Source organism: Elephantulus edwardii, unplaced genomic scaffold (assembly GCF_000299155.1).
Source record: "Elephantulus edwardii isolate Elephantulus edwardi_28Jun2011 unplaced genomic scaffold, EleEdw1.0 scaffold00004, whole genome shotgun sequence".
Classification (NCBI taxonomy): domain Eukaryota; kingdom Metazoa; phylum Chordata; class Mammalia; order Macroscelidea; family Macroscelididae; genus Elephantulus; species Elephantulus edwardii.
In genome coordinates this window covers 2,085,661-2,103,672 of record NW_006399754.1, presented here as the reverse complement: position 1 = coordinate 2,103,672, position 18,012 = coordinate 2,085,661, and the positions used below count along the sequence as shown (strand labels likewise).

General features: G+C 37.8%; 1 protein-coding gene across 1 annotated transcript in view; it reads right to left on the bottom strand.

The window, feature by feature from the left end:
• The window catches only part of CDADC1 (cytidine and dCMP deaminase domain containing 1), a 63,399-nt gene that overhangs the window by 32,931 nt on the left and 12,456 nt on the right, over positions 1–18,012 (bottom strand). The window contains exons 4-6 of the mRNA XM_006879503.1: positions 12,042–12,219; positions 3,451–4,020; positions 1,591–1,640 (exon numbers count right to left, since the gene is read on the bottom strand). Of these exons, the coding sequence (XP_006879565.1) occupies positions 1,591–1,640; positions 3,451–4,020; positions 12,042–12,219 (798 nt within the window). The remainder of the gene's footprint in view (positions 1–1,590; positions 1,641–3,450; positions 4,021–12,041; positions 12,220–18,012) is intronic.

Below are 18,012 nucleotides of genomic sequence, written 5' to 3'. Positions count from 1 at the left end.
GACAAAAAGAATACAGAGCCAGAACTAAGAGAAACAATACCTTTCACAATAGCTGATCACAAGATTAAATACTTGGGAATAAATTTAACCAGAAGTACGAAGGACCTTTTCCAAGAAAATTACAAAACATTACTACAAGAAAGCCAGGAACTTTAAAACAACTTTGAATAGACAATTTCTATTGTTGAGCTAAAAACATGGCCTTGTGATTTCCTCAGGAAAAAAAATGCATTTTCCTTTAATCATCAACATTTACTGAGTCTATTTTACATGCATGTCTTATCAAATTTTCAGATGCTTTTAAAATTTTTTTCTTGGTTAATGGCATATTAATTGTTAACATGAATGCTTTGTCAATTATTGGTGCTTAAATGTATCTATTATAATTAATCAATTAGTCAAGGTTCATCATTGATGTTAGAAGTAATTTGGAACATGTACTATACAGAAAATTGCAGGGGGTCTGACAGAGGAACAGATTCCAGTAGAAGACAAACGCTGGCATAGATACAAGGAGAGTTAAAGAGGTATTTGGAAGGTAGCATCCATAGAATTTGGTGACTGATTTTATTTGTGAACAAACAGGGAATGTGAAGGTGACCACCAACAAAAGATCAGTAGGGAAATGAATGGGTGACATTTAGGGTCTTGCGGACACTGGCTGTGGTTGAACTGGAGGAGCGTGACACATCATTTTCATTCCCCATATTCTCCTCACTCCCTGCATGCTATCCTCCTGCTTCCACTAACTTCTTTGCCTGATGAACTCCATCTTCAAGACACATACCATGTTACCTCCTCTAAGAATATTTTCCTCATTTCTCCAAGCATAGAGAAGTTTCTCCTCCATCCTCTCACAGCACCATGTTTAATTATAGATCAGTCTCTCTTCATTTCTCTGTCTCTATTAGGCTGTGAGGCCACGTAGGGCAGAAAAATATACTTTAAAGAAATACTTGAAAATATACACTTTAAATCCCAATACTCACCGAGGCATAGTGCCTGCCTTTTGTTGTTGTTAGCTGTCATCAAGTTGATCCTGACCCGTGGTCACCCATGTGTACAGAATGGAACTCTTCTATGGGTCTTTAAGGCTGACCTTTAAGAGGACTGCCAGGCCTGCATGCCAAGGCCCCTCTGAATGAGTTTGGGCTACCAACCTTTCAGCAAGTAGTCAGACTCTTAACCGTTTATTCCAGAGACTCCTGCCTACTCTTAGAAGATGTTTAACAAATAAATGTTCACTATCTGAAGGACTTCATCTAAAAAATTACTGAGAATGAGCTAATGCAACAATACAAAACAGTCCTCCAAAGGCGTCTATTAAACATAATTCACCTGCTTAAACTATGCTTAAGCATAATGAAGGTGAGGTTTGGTTTGTTTTTTTTTTAAATTTTATTATTTGTGTGTGTGCGTGTACCGTCAAATCAGATCTGACTGGGACAGGAGGAGATTGTCCCTCCTTCCCCGGCAGGGCATGTGGTGGACTCGAACCATGCACCTCTAGGATTGTAGTGCAGCTTCCTGCCACTAAGCCACCAGAGCTCCCCCAAGGTGAGGTTTTTAAAAAAATAACTTTATACTCACAGATTTTCCTTCTGCCCAAATGACTGCTCCAACTCCTGTTTTATGATCCTCTGAAAGATATGTAGCATTAACATAAAATTAAATTTTTCCAAAATTATTGAAAACATTTTTATTGAAACTTACTTCATATATGTAGCACTAACTCTTGGCAGATTAACTTACTGACAAATATTGAATGCCTTTTAAAGTAGACTATCAGGGCAGGTTACCAAATAGCTAGGCAGTGTCACTATACCCCGATCACACATGTGGACACCATGGAGATTGCAGGGCCCAGTCACCTCCCCTCCATGCATTCGGATCATTATCTTAAGCCCCCTTTAGACACTGTCGCACTTTCACCATTGGGGTAAATCAGATTAAAGAAAAAAAAATCCATTTCTAGATGAGAAAGCAGACACAGAAAAAAGAAGTGAATAAAATTTGAGCTGCAGATCCAACCTACTTCCCTTCCTCTCCTTTGGCATGAAGAGTTTCTAAACAAGATTTTAATTTCTTTAACAAATATCGAGTGTCTAATATGTGCCTCTGGTGGCCTGGTGGTAAGAAACTGTGCTGCAATTCTGAAGGCACATGGTTTGAATCCACCAGTTGCTCTGCAGGAGAAAGATGGGCAATCAGTGTCTTCCTGGGCTATTTTCTGCCTCTGACAACCCCCAGGAGGGTCAGCCATGGGTTGATTCCAACTCGACATTAACAACAACAGCATGTGCCAAGTGCTGGGATAGGCTGAGTGAGGGAAATGGACAAAGGGTCATCTTCATAAAATGTGCAGCCCGATGGAGGAGGAAGACGGGAACAAAGAAACATTCACTGCCCAGTGACAGAAATGAACAAGAGGCTGAGGTGGGGACACACAGAGGACTTGCTACTGTCTAGAGAAAGGAGACTGTCAGGGATGGGATTTTGATGACAACAAAGTTTTGTTCCTTCCTAGATTTTAACATGAAAGAATTTATCAACGCCTTCATGTTCATTTCTAAGGCAAGTGTACAAGTTGTAACAAGATTCTATTTCCCTGTATGCCAAAAAAGCCTTTATAATAAAGTAGTAGTTAATGTAAACATATATCTGAAGTAAGAAATGAAAAGCAAAAATAAGAACTTTTCTTGTCACGTGTCTCCTTTTCCTATCAACAACACTAGTATTTTTCATGCACTCTATTTTTCAAAATTTTATTTTATTTCATACTGGTTTATTTACAAAGTTTGAATGCATTGTTTTTCTCCATGTGCTCTATTTTTCACGTCAAGGAGTCACTTTTTTTGCCTCAGTTGGCACAGACTAAGCCATATCAGGAGGGAGAAAGTGTGATTTTTTTCCATAGGCTTTTAGCTTTAGGGCCAAGCTAAGTCATCAAGAGAGCAGACACCTTACTAGTGTCCTTTAAATACCCAGGTAGTATTCGCAAGTAGCATTTTCATTTTTCATACACATGCTAACATATAACCTAGTAAGTGAAAAATGTTTGAATTCTCAACGTGCTGATTAAAAACATACCAGCAATTGAAAGACTGCAATAAGGCACACTCCTCTCCTTTGACTCTTTATTTACGTTGATCTTTAATCTCCTTAGGTTCCATCTCTCAGAGGAGGCTAAATAGATACTGAAATGGTTACAGTAAGAAGCAGAAAGGAGAAGGGCCTAGAGAATTGGATCCTTATTTAGAAAATGTACCAAATATAAGGCCATAAGCAATTTAAAACTGCTCTAAGAGTTGTCTACTCAAGGGTCTCACTAACTTTTCTATATTCTACTGGAAAACTGTGGTAACCCAACACTACAGGAGACTGGATGAGCTCTTTACTGAGACAAACACAGCCCAGTCAGCTCTAGATATGAGTAAACACGTAACTCACCAGTTCGATAGGCCAATAACCTGGCCTGTATCATGCAGTGACGCGCAATGTCTTGTGGCAGACTTTGGTTGTGAACCTCATTCCTCTGTGCTGGGCTGTTACAGTAAAATCCAAAGTGTTTTGAGTTGGGCACACTGGAAGCTGCTGTGGCCAGGAGCAGGATAAGGTCTTTCATGTTCTGTCTTAGGTTGCTAAAGTACGGATTTTCGCACAGGTTCTCCAAACCTATAGTCATCAGTATCTGCTTATGCATCTCTTCATTTGGAACCAAAAATAGCATTTCATATTCTTTTATTCTTTCTTGTTTACACTCAGAATAAAAGTCACTCTTGGCATCCGTCAGTGTTTTGGTAATTTTTTGAATAAAGTCACATTTATAGGAGGTCTCCTCCACAAACTGCACCATATCACACACCACAGGCTGAAGCAAGACACACACATGAGCCCGACTGTTGGACTTCAATCTTTCCACTGCTTTGGCATCTAACTTGGCATCTTCAGAACTAGAAGCTTCAGCAAGCAAACTTATTTCTGGATCCGCGGGCCAGTATGAAATCCGGTTAACTCCAGCTGAAATACAAAATACGAACATTAGTCAATCCATACTCAGGGTTTTCTTGAGAAAGCTACGCTATCGGGCAGATGAAGATGCTCTGAGAGGTGTGGCCAAAACCAGCGGCTGCCTGTGTTTGCACAGAAAGTAGGATAAGAATGCTTTTCCAAGTGATGAGTGGGGGAGGGAATTAATATTTTGTGACAAGTGAAAATTCTATGAAATTCTGATATATTTCCAGACCATTTTACGGTAACACAGCCGATCTACTCACATGCTTTGGCTCTTTTTGTACTATAGTAGCAGTGGCAGACACTGCTTATGACTTGCAAAGTCTAAAATATCTGGTTGTCTCCAGAAAACTTTGCCACCCTGTCAGAGATCATGGGAAGATATTTGTGGAATCATTGGCTCTGCTAAGTATGTTTCAAGGGCTTTTGGAAGCCAGGCAAGGGAATGAATGGCTGCTTTTATAAATAACACTGTCTACAGTTGATATTTTGGGGGCATACTTGAGGCATGTCGTCAAGAGGGGCCATGCTTTGGACAGAGACAACACGCGGGGAAAGGTGGAGAGTCAGAGAAAGAGCGGAAGCTCCTCATCAACATGGACTGACACAGTGACGTTATCAATGGGCTGGAGCATGACAGATGGTGAAATCGGGCAGAACAGGACAAAGTTCAGGCTTGCTGTCTCCAGGGTCACTGAGAGTTGTAGTAACTTGAGGTATCTAAGAACAACAACAACATTGCTTATATTTTCTAGCTTTATCTGTAAAAAAACTTGGATTTGAAAAAAATTTGCACTAACAGCTCCTGTCCTCTTCTTCACCATTTTTGAGAATCTACTCAAATATTTCAAAGGGCAGGAGAGAGGGGAAAAAATGATCTGTGCTAGAATATACTTACTGCATCATTGTTTAAAATTGTGAAAACTTAAAATCCAAATGATCAAAATAGAGGAACAGTTAAATTATGGTTCTGTCCTCATAAGAGAAAAAATACTGTCACCAGGTGCTGTCGATTTGACTTTGACTCATAGAGACCCTGTCAACAACAGATATGAAACTTGCCAGAAAGGTCTACAAAGAATTAAAAACCATAGAAAAATTCTAATCATGTGTGAGAAAGCAAGATACAGCTTTTAAGACTACAGAACTGCAGACAAATGACAAACTAGGGTAAATATTTTCAATCAATTGGACAAAAGCTAATAATTTTTAATGCACAGAAAAGTTTTTAATTACTATAAATTGATAGAACATTAAAGTTTCAAGAGGGAAAAAGATACAATTTATAAAACCAGTTTAAAAAACTTGGAAAATTTTCATTTACACTTGTGATTAAACAATGAGATGTCTCATACATTGGTAAGTACCCAAGTAAATGTTCACCAGTTGATCACCCTTTGCTTGTCTTCTATATAATTTCAGTTAGGAGGGACTTTGTCGTGTGCTGTACCAGAAGCAAAAAGACAAGTGACCCATGGAGTGTTGTACCTCTAAGAAGTTGAACAAATATCGTACTCTCTGCTACTCTTGACTCACCCTGTACTGCAAAGCCATTTTGAAGGCATTAAAGCCTATTCAAGTGTATTTCTACAAGGAAAGGAGCATGAAAACAAGAAACACGGGGTGGAAGAGTAAGAGTGCTATTACACTGTGGTGACCACAATCAGTGTCACAGAACAAAAGGTATATGAATTGTTGAACAGAAAACCAATTTGCTCTATAACTTTTTACTCAAATTATAATACAAAATTGTGTCTTGTTTTTTTTAAAAGAATTGTTTTGAAACTCTCATGATTTACTTTCTAATGAGTATGGATAGTATATCTTTCATCTAAGTATCTTGTTCCTAGGAATCTTAATCCAAGAAAGCAAGGAATAAAGAATTCTTAGACATATTTGTGCACCAGTGGCAAGAGCTACAGCAGAGTTCCTCAGCTTGCCTGGTCTCAGGATCATCCACACTCTTACCAAGGGCCCCAAAGAGCTTTATGTGTATTCTCTCCACTGACATTTACAGTACTAGATAGTGAAAAACAATTTTTAAAGTATTTATTAGTTCCTTAACAGTGAAGAACTGTGATGTTAAGGGTTTATTGCTCAAAACGGCTTTTCTAAACTTTGACTTTGTCATGTGGATGTGTTATATCTGCCATGTGCAAATAGGGTATGTTAGCTCTCCACAGGGAGACTGGCTAGTCTAACCACTAAATTGAGCAGATTAACAGCAGATTTTGGCAGTTTCACCATCAGCAAAATGTAGAGCATGCAGAGTACAGATCCTTCAGGGCTGTATATTCCTGAGGTGCTCAGATTGAGGCCTATAGGACTGGCTGTAGCAGCAGCCACAGCAGAGAACCAGACACCTGACTTGAGACAGAGTTGACCTTGGGATTGCTACTCCATGGAACCAGAGCTAGGAGCCCTTGGAGGGGAGGGCCTTCATTGGTAGAACTAAGATTTTTAACACTGGCCTAAAGTCATGAGGCTGAAGGCTGAGAGGCTTGTGAACACATTTCAGCAGCTGTCCTAAGTGATTGTACCAACATGAATTACAGCTTTTTAACTTTTCTAATAAACCCCATAATCATGAGTACAGTTGTTTGTGCTCTGTGAACCATTGCAATGTATTTTGGACCCACTAGAGCAGTAGGATCGGTATTGGGGTTGGTAGAAAGAGGTACCGGGGTGTCGGAAGTGTGTTTGACCTCAAGGTAATTGGTTTTGTGCTGTAGATGATGATGGCAGGGGCAGTTCCCCCTTGAGGAGTTAGTGAAGATCAGATATGTCCATCCTTGCTCTTTTTATAAGAACTTACACATTAATGCAAATAATATATTTTTATGAAAATACCTATATTTTCTAAAACGACATAAGTTAGTGAGAAGAAAGGCATTTAAAAATTTGTCAGTGTCTTTACTAGCTAGCTTCACAAAGACAGCTGGGTTCTCAAGGCTACTTTTGCTTTCAATACATTATACTATGCTTTCATGAAAGTATATAAAAATATTCAGCCTTATACAAATATATAATTGAAAAATGAGAATTTTAGCAGCCATTTCAGATAACTGTGAATATTCTACTTTAACGATACACTTAATTCAACCTGGAAAACTTTCTTATAATTTAGATGCAAAGTGAAATCTGAAGCCCTATCAATGACCTCTTTGTCTAGGACATTAAAATCCATTGGTGTGTGTGTACTCTGAAGGGCTCATCACCCATGGGATTTTGTAACTTTGTCAAGTGGTTACTGGAAAACAATAGTTATTACACAACAACAACTCCTACAATATTGGGAAAAAAATCATACTCATTATTATCACTGTCAGTTCATCAGAAGGAAATTTACTTGGATGGTATCAAATTAACAATGAACAGAAGTTTCCCAAAAGTTGAATCACCACTTAAAAGCTAAGATTTTATCCTTTGGTAACAAACACTGTTAGTTCTTTTCCTCTTGAGAAAATGTCTGACAAATTACCAAGTCTAAAGAAGTGTAGTTGATCAGTTCATGATGTTCCAAGAGAAAAGTGGATTGTTCAGCCTGCAGTTCGTTCAAATAATTCTGCAAGTGCTTTTCCTTAAGGAAACTGTCATGCTGTGTATGTAAAGACTGGGATTTAATACAAGTTAATGAGTTTCATTGTTTCAACAGAACAATCTTGGGTGAAAACTGGTGGCAAAGACTACAGTGGTTTCTAGAGTAACTATTTCCCCCACCTTTAGTGCATTTTTATGCCACTACTTTGATTCATACCATGGATGGTCACACCATACTATGAGGGTTACACTCGCCATCATCTTGGTGTCCTTAGCGAGAATTAATAGCACTGTGTCACAGTTTCCACCTCTTGGATCATCAGCAGTCTGCAGAGTTTCAAGACCCATTGTGTTATAGGATTATCTATTCTGTAAATGAAATGGTTGTTGTTATGTGCCATCAAGTCGCTTGCGACTCATAGCGGCCCTATGTACAACAGCCCTAAACTCTGCTCTGTCCTGTAAAAAAGTAATTTATTTATATCATTAGATTAAACCATGCTCTTTCTTAAAATAATAAATAATGTACAATGAAATATGTGAAAGGTGGAATCTGTATAAAGTGGAAATGCAAATATTTTACACTAAAATAAGCAATACCAAAGTGGCTACTCTGTACTCTGACAAAGGTGAAAAATTTTTGAGGCCTGTAAAATTGGGGCAGTCTTGTCGAGTTCCAATGTTTACAGATTTTATTCTCTAAACTAGGGAGGTTCTCTAGTGGTCTAGTAGGTAAGGAAGTTGCACTGTCAACCCAAGGCAGAAGGTTCTAATCCATCAGCTGCTCCAGAGCAGATGGATAATCTCCTCCAGTGTGATCTGCAGTCACTGAAAACCCACTGGAGGGTCAGCTGTGAGTGGTTCCCAATGCAAAACAATGAATTTCTGAGAATCTCACAATGTAGTTTTGTTTATATATTGGTCTGTTTCCTAACACCAGTGCAAAAGCATCTCCACTGTAGACCCAGGGTTGAAGTCCTGATTTTCCATACTTTATTATCTCTCTTACCAGATTTTGATGTCTTAACTCAAAAACAGCAAGTTAGTGGTCAAGTTACCGTCATTCCCCAAGACATTTAATAAAAGTAAAATTTACAGATCCTTGGGCTATTAGTGCTTTTAGTCAGTTCAGCACAAAGCACACCAAGTGGAGTTTTTAAAAAATACAGTCTTCTCCTTTGACTCTAGGACACATGAGTCAACAAATATTTCAGTACTTGTACCTTCTTTTCTATATGCAGCACAGCTTTTTGCCACTAGGCTTCCAGAGTTCCCTTATAAAGAAATACATTTCCATAATTCCTAAACTCATTTTACATCCTGGCTAAAGCAATATTGTATGAATTAAGCTGCCAATCTTTAATCTGTTCTTGTTCCAACCTAGCAACAAAAAAACCCATTTCAGTCATTTTTTTTTACTCCTGACCTAGGTAAAATCTCCCATCAACTCAACTTGCTGTCACTGAGTCAATTTTGACTCATAGGGACCCTGGGTTTAGATTCTAAGAGTGTAAATCACAATGGGAAGAGACTGTGCGTCTTTCTCCTTCAGAGTCTCTGGTAGATGGTGCTGCATTATCTATGCTGTTGTTAGGTTCCATCAAGTCGGAACCGGCTGATAGCTGATCTTCCAGCAGATTTATCAGCAGCTGTAAATTACATGGGATAAGACTGGCTTTCTTTCTTTTATGGAGCAGCTGGTAGATTGGAACTGTCCACCTTGAGGTTGGCAACTTAACTACTTACTTGACCACCAGAGTTCCCTATAATAGGAGGTATAATTCAACTGCATACAGTTTAAAACGAGTACCCAATCTGTGTTTACACATAGACTGAAGGAAAAAATGCCACCATTACCATGCCATACAATAAAATGACTTAAATCACTTACTGACGAGAATCACTGACTATAGTTCTCAGGACAGATTATATCTCAACATAAAGAAAACAAAATTCCTCACAATTGGACCAATAAACATGATGAATGGAGAAAAAGACTAAAGTGGTCAGGATTTCATTTTATATTGTTCTACAATCCAGGGAGGCAGCAGTCAAAAAATCTAAGGACCTAGTGCATTAGCAAATCTGCCAAGGACCTCTTTAAAGGTACTAAAGAACAATTATGTCACTTTGAGGCCTACCTAAGGTATTCCTAACCCCAAACATGGTATTCTCAATTGCTTCATATGCATGTGAAAATGAGACAAAATTAGAATAAGAAAGAACTATGAAGAACTGAAGGGAGTTCTGGTGGCTGAGTGGTAAGGAGTTGTACTGCCAACCAAAAGGAAGAAGTCTGAATTCATTAGTTGCTCCATGAGAGAAAGATGGGCAATCTCCTATCATGTGATTTACAGCCCCTGAAAATCTTCTGGAGGGTCAGCTATGAGTTTGTTTCAACAAACAACAAGAATTGATGCCCTTTCTTGAATTGTGATGCTGGGGAAGAATATTGAATATACGAAGGTGTGTCAAAAGAACAAACAAATCTTAGAAGGGCAGCTAGGGTGTTCCTCAGAAGCAAGGAGGCTGAAATCTCATCTCACATACTTTTGGCATGTTATCAGCAGGGATGAATCCTTGAAAAAGGACAGAGTATGTGTGTGTGTGTGTGTGTGTGTGTGTGAAAGCAGATGATCAGCAAAAAAATAGAAGAATCTCAATAGGATGGGTTGACACAGTGAGTGCAGCTATTGGCTCATACACAGCTGCACTGTGATGTCGGCACAGGACCAGGTAGTGTTTTGTTCTACTGTGCACAGGAATGACTTTATGGAACCTAAAAGCTACCATTCTGATCTTCTCCATTGAAAATTGCAGTGGCTATATTATAGGATCTAAAATGACCACATTATCATTTCCACTGGAAGTTCTTCCATTTGTAGGTGAAGGGCAATTTACTACACAGCAGTCCCTTACTCTTAAGACTCTGGTGTAAATAACAACAGTTCTTCCTTAAACAGTAACTCTGATCTATAAGGTAGAGCCCAAATTCCAGTTTTTCAGAGTTCTCCACTGGCAACTCAACCTGTAATTCATCTGCCACTATTCTCCAAATATCTTCCATTTCAAACAGTGCTCCTTAGTAAATCTTTTCTTATAACTTGCAGTCCACTGTGCTATTCCTCCTGACAATGCATTCCATCCATCAAACTCCAGATTAAACTCCAGGCATTTCTAACAATGTCAGTCTGAAGGGACAACCATGCCTATTCTGGGCTCATAATCAGTGACAGACTAAACCATGTGCTTGATAGTAGTGATATGCTAATGGTAACTTATCATTATGAATGCAAATAAGAGTTGGAAAGAAAAGGATTAGGAATCATACTAGACTTTCTTTCATAATGCCTTTTATAAGACACATGTTTACAAAAGAAAAAATGGTGCACTTACTTGAGAGAAAAAAAAAGTCATTAGCACAGAGGTTTAGTGAGTAGTCTGGTACAATAAAGATGCACCTGTTAGCTCTATGTTTAAAAGGTGCTTCTCCTTCTAAGGTACAGACATTTATTTAATATCTATGTAAGTCACCCAGAGAAAGCCGTCAATGAGAGACAACTGCTCAGGTGGAGACAGTAGCTCCTACAAGGGATATAAACAGAAATAATGAGTGTCACATCCAGGCCAGTGTTTTTAAGAAGCGGCTGTTTACTATTTCTTGGCCTATTTCAAGGAGCAGAGCAGTCAAAGCCTTTGAGGATGACAATTACACAGAAGATGCCTAGGGCTACGGATCAATAAGGAAGGAAGTTGTTGACTACTCAGCAGTACCTGCATTGGGCTACTCTCGTTTAGCGCCACAGAGTTGACTACAATTCATAGTGACCCTGTGAACAAGAGTGAAGCCTTGCCCTAACCTTCAGCATCCTCACAATCTCCCACATGCTTGACCCCATTGTGAGAGTCACTGTCTCAACCCATGTGGTTGAGGATATCCCTCATTCGCTGACCCTCTGCCTTTCCCAGCACGATGTCTGACCACTCCTGAAATAAGTATTACAAGTGGGTATCTGTAACTTTTAGATTCTACAGTCTATCCACTGCAATTTTCAGTGGAGAAGATCAGTATTGTAGTTTGCTCAAAGTATACGAGACAAAGTGTCATAACTGATGCTTTTGAATTGAGGTTCTCACAAAGAGTATTGAATATCTCACAGACTGCCAAAAGAACAAATCTGTCTTGGAGGAAGTATACTGGGCTATTATATGGTAATAAATTAATATCTAGTGAATCAAGCAACTAAGATTTTGGAGTTTGTTACAGCAGCTAACATTAGTCTACCAGTACACTTGAGGTTATTTAGCTAATTAGTGGCAGAGCCGAGATTGTAGGCCACATTTTCCAACTCCCATGGTGTATTAAATTGTCTTTAAACATGTATTTCTATTTCCAAATTTTCTTTGTGGCATTTAGATAATTTGTTCCTACTGACTGTCCTCAGAAATATACTATTAATCCCTAGCAAAGCCTTATCCACACTTACCATTTACAATCATTTTCAAACAAGCAGAACATGGTTTTCTGGAAAAATAAAGATCACAGTTTTTCAGCTTTGACCCATGTTTAATAAGAGCAATTTGCCCAGCATGCAAATCTTCACTAGAACAGTGGAGACCAACAATTTTCATGTTTTTCACCACCACAAGACCAGTTTTCTTCACCTACATTAAAATACAAAATAATAATTTATTAGTTTTAACAACTAATGGTAACATCTTGGCTTAAACTTGATTTACTAATATAAGTTTCCATTAGTTCTTTACCTGAACACAGTCTGAGTAAGAGTACATTTCTCATTAGATCCAAAACTGTCACCAAAGAATTAGTGTTGGCTTTATAGTAGACATTTTTTTAAACTCTCTCTCTCTCTCTCTCTCTCTCTCTCTATCTATATATATATATATACTCTGCATATTTTATTTTCCATTTTCCTACAATATTATTTTCCATTTTCCTACAATTTAGTATGTGAATTAAATGAACTCCAATAATACTGTGACCCGCAAACCAAAAATACATACATTTGGCTGAGATTAACATTTATCTTAAGGAAAAATTAACTAGTAATTCTTATAACTTCTTATGACCAGTCCTGTAATTTTTTCTAATGATTTTCTTTAAATAATTACTAAAAGATGAATAATCATTTTAGTTACTTTCCCCTGTTGTTAGAAACCAAGGAATATTGAACTATTTCAATCATTCAAAGCAGTAATAAGATCAAATAAATAAGCTAGATTCTTTATGTAACTGTTAGCCTGTATCTAAGTCAGCATTTCTCTTATTCAAATTATCTAACCTGATTTAAAGAGTTTAAAAAAATTTAAAAAATGTAAGAATTATTTTGATAATTAAATAATATAATCTTTTGTATCACATTAAATTGACCTGGTGTGTAGGCAGATGTACTGCCAGTCCGGAAGAGGACAATTCAAATCCACCAGCTGCTGCATCAGAGGAATATGACTAATCTCCTCCATGTGATTTACAGCCTCTGAAAATCTGCTGGAGGATTAAGTAGGAGTCAATTCTGATTTGATAACAGTAAGAGTAGAGTACAAACATTTGTCATATACATGATGTTTCATTGGATAAGTGAACAGTTTAAAATATAAATCAGTTAAATAATGTTTCTAATTTGTAAGAGATGATAAGTAACTATTTGGATTTTTTGTTGTTTTAGTTAACTGCAAATCTCTATTTCTTCTTTTTTATTGTTTAGTTTTAAATAAGGTATCTGTTAATTGGTTATGCAATTATGAAACTTTTGTACTATACATACCAGCAAAAATCACCAAAGTAACACAGAAGATAAAATGCACACCTTTAGATTTAATTAATATATATAGTGTTTCCTAAAAATCTTATTATTGTAATGATGTATATGTATTTATATTTGTTTTTTATCATGTATTATTTCTTTAAGGTGTGTTCTTGGCTCTTTTTTTAATTATTGGGTTTCCATTCATTCATTGTTGCAAAACCCAAACTTTCTTAACTCCATGATTAAGCATGTAATTATCACTCATTTTCCAAAGGAAAGATGATTACATTTGAAACTAGCAAAGGACAAGACAACACCAGTCTAACTTCTTAGAGCAGTCCATCCAGCAGTACTTGGTGTTGGGTTTCTAGACAGTAATAAGGAAAGTTTTGGATAGTCCCCTGATTTTACACATGGAAAGTGAACTTTAAAAGACATTATATTTGGTTTAGCAGAACCCAAGAAGTAAAAGGCACAGTCAAAGCAGAGATCATCTTATTTTAAAATATTTTAAATAATGACTTAAAAGTAATTCTCAACTCCTTTCTAAAAACCACTACCAATTTTTACCAGTCTAGACGTGGTTATTAGAGCATCCCTACAATGAATATCTAGATAATTTTAACAAAGAAAAAATATTTCAAAATGCATAGTCAAACTCAAAATAAAAGAAGACAGACTTGTAGGTGTCAGAAAGGAAGGAAGAAGCCAAAGTCAGAGCAGAAAGCTCAAGCTGCCTTAGCAGTCAGTAGTCCAGAGAGAAGACTGGATGACTCGGAATCCAACCCTGAAGGCTGGGATTCTCAAGTCCTAATGCATCTCTCTCTCTCTCTAAGCAACATAAGTTAGTTGGACAGAGAGAGAAAAGAAACATCCATTCTGTGTGGTTAAACAGTGAACTCTATATTTGCCTATTCTAAGTGTTTCATTAACTCCTAAAACCATGATAATTCTGTTGGTCTAATGGAAGGAACTGATTGCCAACTCAAGGTCATGCAGTTTGAATCTACCAGCTGTTCCCAAAGATGGGCAGTTTCCTCCCATGTGATTAACTACCTCTAAAAACTCAATGGAAGGTTTGCTATGATTCAGTATCAAACTCCATGGAACACAACAACAATGTGTTTCATTTAGTGAAATCATACACTGGTTGGTGTAGATCACTTAGTCTAATATTTTCAATATTCATCTACTGTGAAGCATGTCTCAAGATGGCACTTCTTTGTATGGTATATGTATATACATATACATATACCATATGTATATAACATATATATATGTTCTATGTATATATTATTGTTGTTGTTGTTAGGTGCTGTTAAATACAACTCATGCGACCCTTTGAACAACAGATCTGAACCCTGTCTTCTCCTGTGCCATGCTCAACATACTTGAGCCCCTGGATGCAGTCACCATGTCAGTTTCTTAAGGTCTTCCTCTGGCTGACCCTTCACCTTTCCTAGCATGGTGTCCCTTTCCAAGGGGTAGCCTCTCCTAGCAATATGCCTGAAGTATGTGCGACCAAGCTGTGCCATCCTTGCAAGCACCCTTTAATGTATGAAGTATAAACGTAGGAAAATTGGAAGTGGTAAAAAATGGAATGGAATGCATGAAAGTTTATATTCTAGGCATTAATGAACTGAGATGGACTGTCATGGACCACTTTGAATCAGACAATCATATAATCTACTATGCTAGGAATGAAAAAATGAGGAAGAATGGTATTCAAGTCAAAGTGAAAAAGGCCATTTCAAGATCCTAAAATACAATATTGTGGGTGATAGGGTACTATCCATACGCATATACAAAAGACCTGTTAATACAGCTATTATTCAAGTATTGTATATATATACTGCATTTGCTTTATATTTCTCTTTGAGTCAAAACCTTTTCTCCTTACTACAAATATTAACTTAAATAAAAGCAAAACAAAACAAAAAACAACTGGTGTTACCAAATTAATTTCTGTTAAAAAAGATTAGGGTAAAAATTTTAAGGAAGGCACAAAATAAAGTTTACCCTGTTTTGTTTTGTTTTCGTTTACCCTGTTTTTGCAGGCAAAAGTGAAGTAGTCAAAAGCAGGTAAAAACCTCAGGAATATACAGCTGACTCTTGGGGTTTAGGCTGACTGTTGTGATGTGAGGAAAGCTTAGATTGATAATCTGGTAGCTATGTTCATTTTCCCTTAAAAAGGCTTTGTTGTTGTTTGTTGTTATATGCTATCATATTGCCTGCAACTCATAGCAACCCTATGTACAACTCTGCTCTAACCTGTTCCAATCTCATTGTCTCTGACATACCTACCCTAACTACCCCAGTCACTGAATCAATCCACCTCATAGAGGGCCTTCTCCTCCTGCGCTGTCCTTCCACCCGTCCAAGCATTATGTCCCTCTTCAAGGATTGGTCCCTCCTTGCAACATGTCCAAAGTATGTCAGACGAAGCTTCAGAATCCTTGCCTCCAAGGAGCAGCCTGCTTTAATCCTCTCTAGGGTGAACCTGTTCGTTTTCTTAGCAGTCCATGGTATATTCAATACTCTTCTCCAACACCACAGCGCAAAGGCATCAATTCTCCTTCTATCCTCCCTAGTCATTGTCCAGCTCTCTGATGCACAGCAAGTGACTACAAAGATCATAGACTATATCAGGCACACCTTAGTCTCCATAGTGATATTATTTCTCTTCAGAACTTTGGAGAGGTCTCTAACAGCAGACTTTCCCATCACAATACGTCTTTTGATTTCATGGCTGCTGGGGCCAAGAGTGTTGACTGTGGAGCCAAGCAAACTAAAGCTGTTAACAATCTCAATCTCTTCACCATCCATCGTGAGGCTGCCAATTGGCCCAGTGGTGAGAATCTTTTCTTGATATGAAGCCTCAATCCATATTGAGTACTGTATTCCTTGACCCTCTACAGCAAGTGCTTCAGATCCTCCTCAGTTTCAGCAAGCAGGATTGTGCATCTGCGTAACACAAATTGTTGATGAATCTTCCTCCAATCCTTTTGCCACATTTCTTCTCATACAGCCCAGCTTCGTAGATAATCTATTCTGTATATAGATTGAAAAAGGTATGTAGATAGGACACATTCCTGGCATACACCCTTCCCAATTTTGAACCACACAATGTTTCCTTGCTCCGTTCTGACAACTGCCTCCTGGTCCAAGTAGTGGTTTCACATTAGCACGATCAAGTGTTCTGGGATTCCAATTCCTCATAGAGTTAGCCATAGTTTGTTGTGATCCACACAGTCAAACGCCTTTGCATAATCAATGAAGCACAGACAGACATTCCTCTGGTACTCCCTGCTTTCAGCCAAGATCCATCTAACATTAGCTACCATATCCCTAGTACCATGGTCCCTTCTAAACCCAGCCTGGACTTCTGGCAGTTCTCTGCTGATGTGCTGTTCCAGTCATTTTTGGATAATCTTCAGCAGAGTCTTGTTTGCATGTGATATTAATGATATTGCTCGATAATTTCCACACTCTGTTGGGTCACCTTTCTTTGGGATGGGAACAAATATAGATCTCTTATAGTCAGTTGGCGAAGTGGTTGTCTTCCAGATTTCTTGACACAACTTGGTGAGCACACCTAGGGCAGCATCTGTTAGTTGAAATATGTCAATTGGTATAATATCAATTCCTGGAGTCTTATTTTTTACCAATTCTTTCAAAGCAGCTTGAAAGTCTTCCTTCATCACAATAGGTTCTTACTCATATGTTGTTTCATGAAATTCTTCTGTTTCTGCCATTTCCTTTTGTTACAATGCCTCTGTATACTCTTTCCATCTTCTTTTAATACTTCTTGGATCATTTAATAGTCTGCCCAAAGCATCCAAAGTATTGCACCTTGGGGTTTGAATTTGTTTTTCAGTTCCTTGAGCTTAAGAAATGCTGAGCAAGTTCAACCCTTTTGATTTTCTGACTCCAGTTCCCTGCACATTGCATTGTAATATTTTACTTTATCTTCCTACGCTGCCTTTTGAAATCTTCTATTCAGCTCTTTAGTATCTTGAATTTTCCCCTCTGTTTTGGCTTCTCTGTGCTCCAGTGCAATATTCAGAGTCTCTTCTGACATCCATTTTGGTCTTTTCTTCCTCCTCTGTCTTTGTAATGACCTTTTACACTCTTCCTGGATGATATTCTTCATATCCTTCTACAACTCATCTGGTCTTCGCTCATTGGTGTTCAAGGCCTCAAACCTGTTCCTGAGATGGTTCTGAAATTCAGGTGGGATAGACTCAAGGTTCTATTTTGGTTCACATGAATTCAATTTCATTTTCCTTAGCTTCAGCTTGAACTTGCATATGAATAGTTGGTGGTCTTTTTCACAATCAGTATCTGGCTTAGTTTTCACAGCTGACAGTGAGGTTCTCCAGCGGTTCTTTCCACAGATGTAATCAATCTGATGTCAATGCTTGCCATCAGATTAAATCCATGTGTATAACCTGTGTTTATGTTTCTTATAAAATATATTTGCAATGAATAAATTGTTGATTGTGCAAAATTCAATCATTCTATCTCCAGCTTCATTTCTGTTACGAAATGAAGTCCATGTTTTTGACTACTGATCCTTCTTCTCTTTTTTCTTCAACTTTTGCATTCCAGTCAACCATAATTATTAATGCATCTTGATTGCATGTTCAATCAATCTCTGACCGTAAAAGTTGATAGAAATCTTCTATTT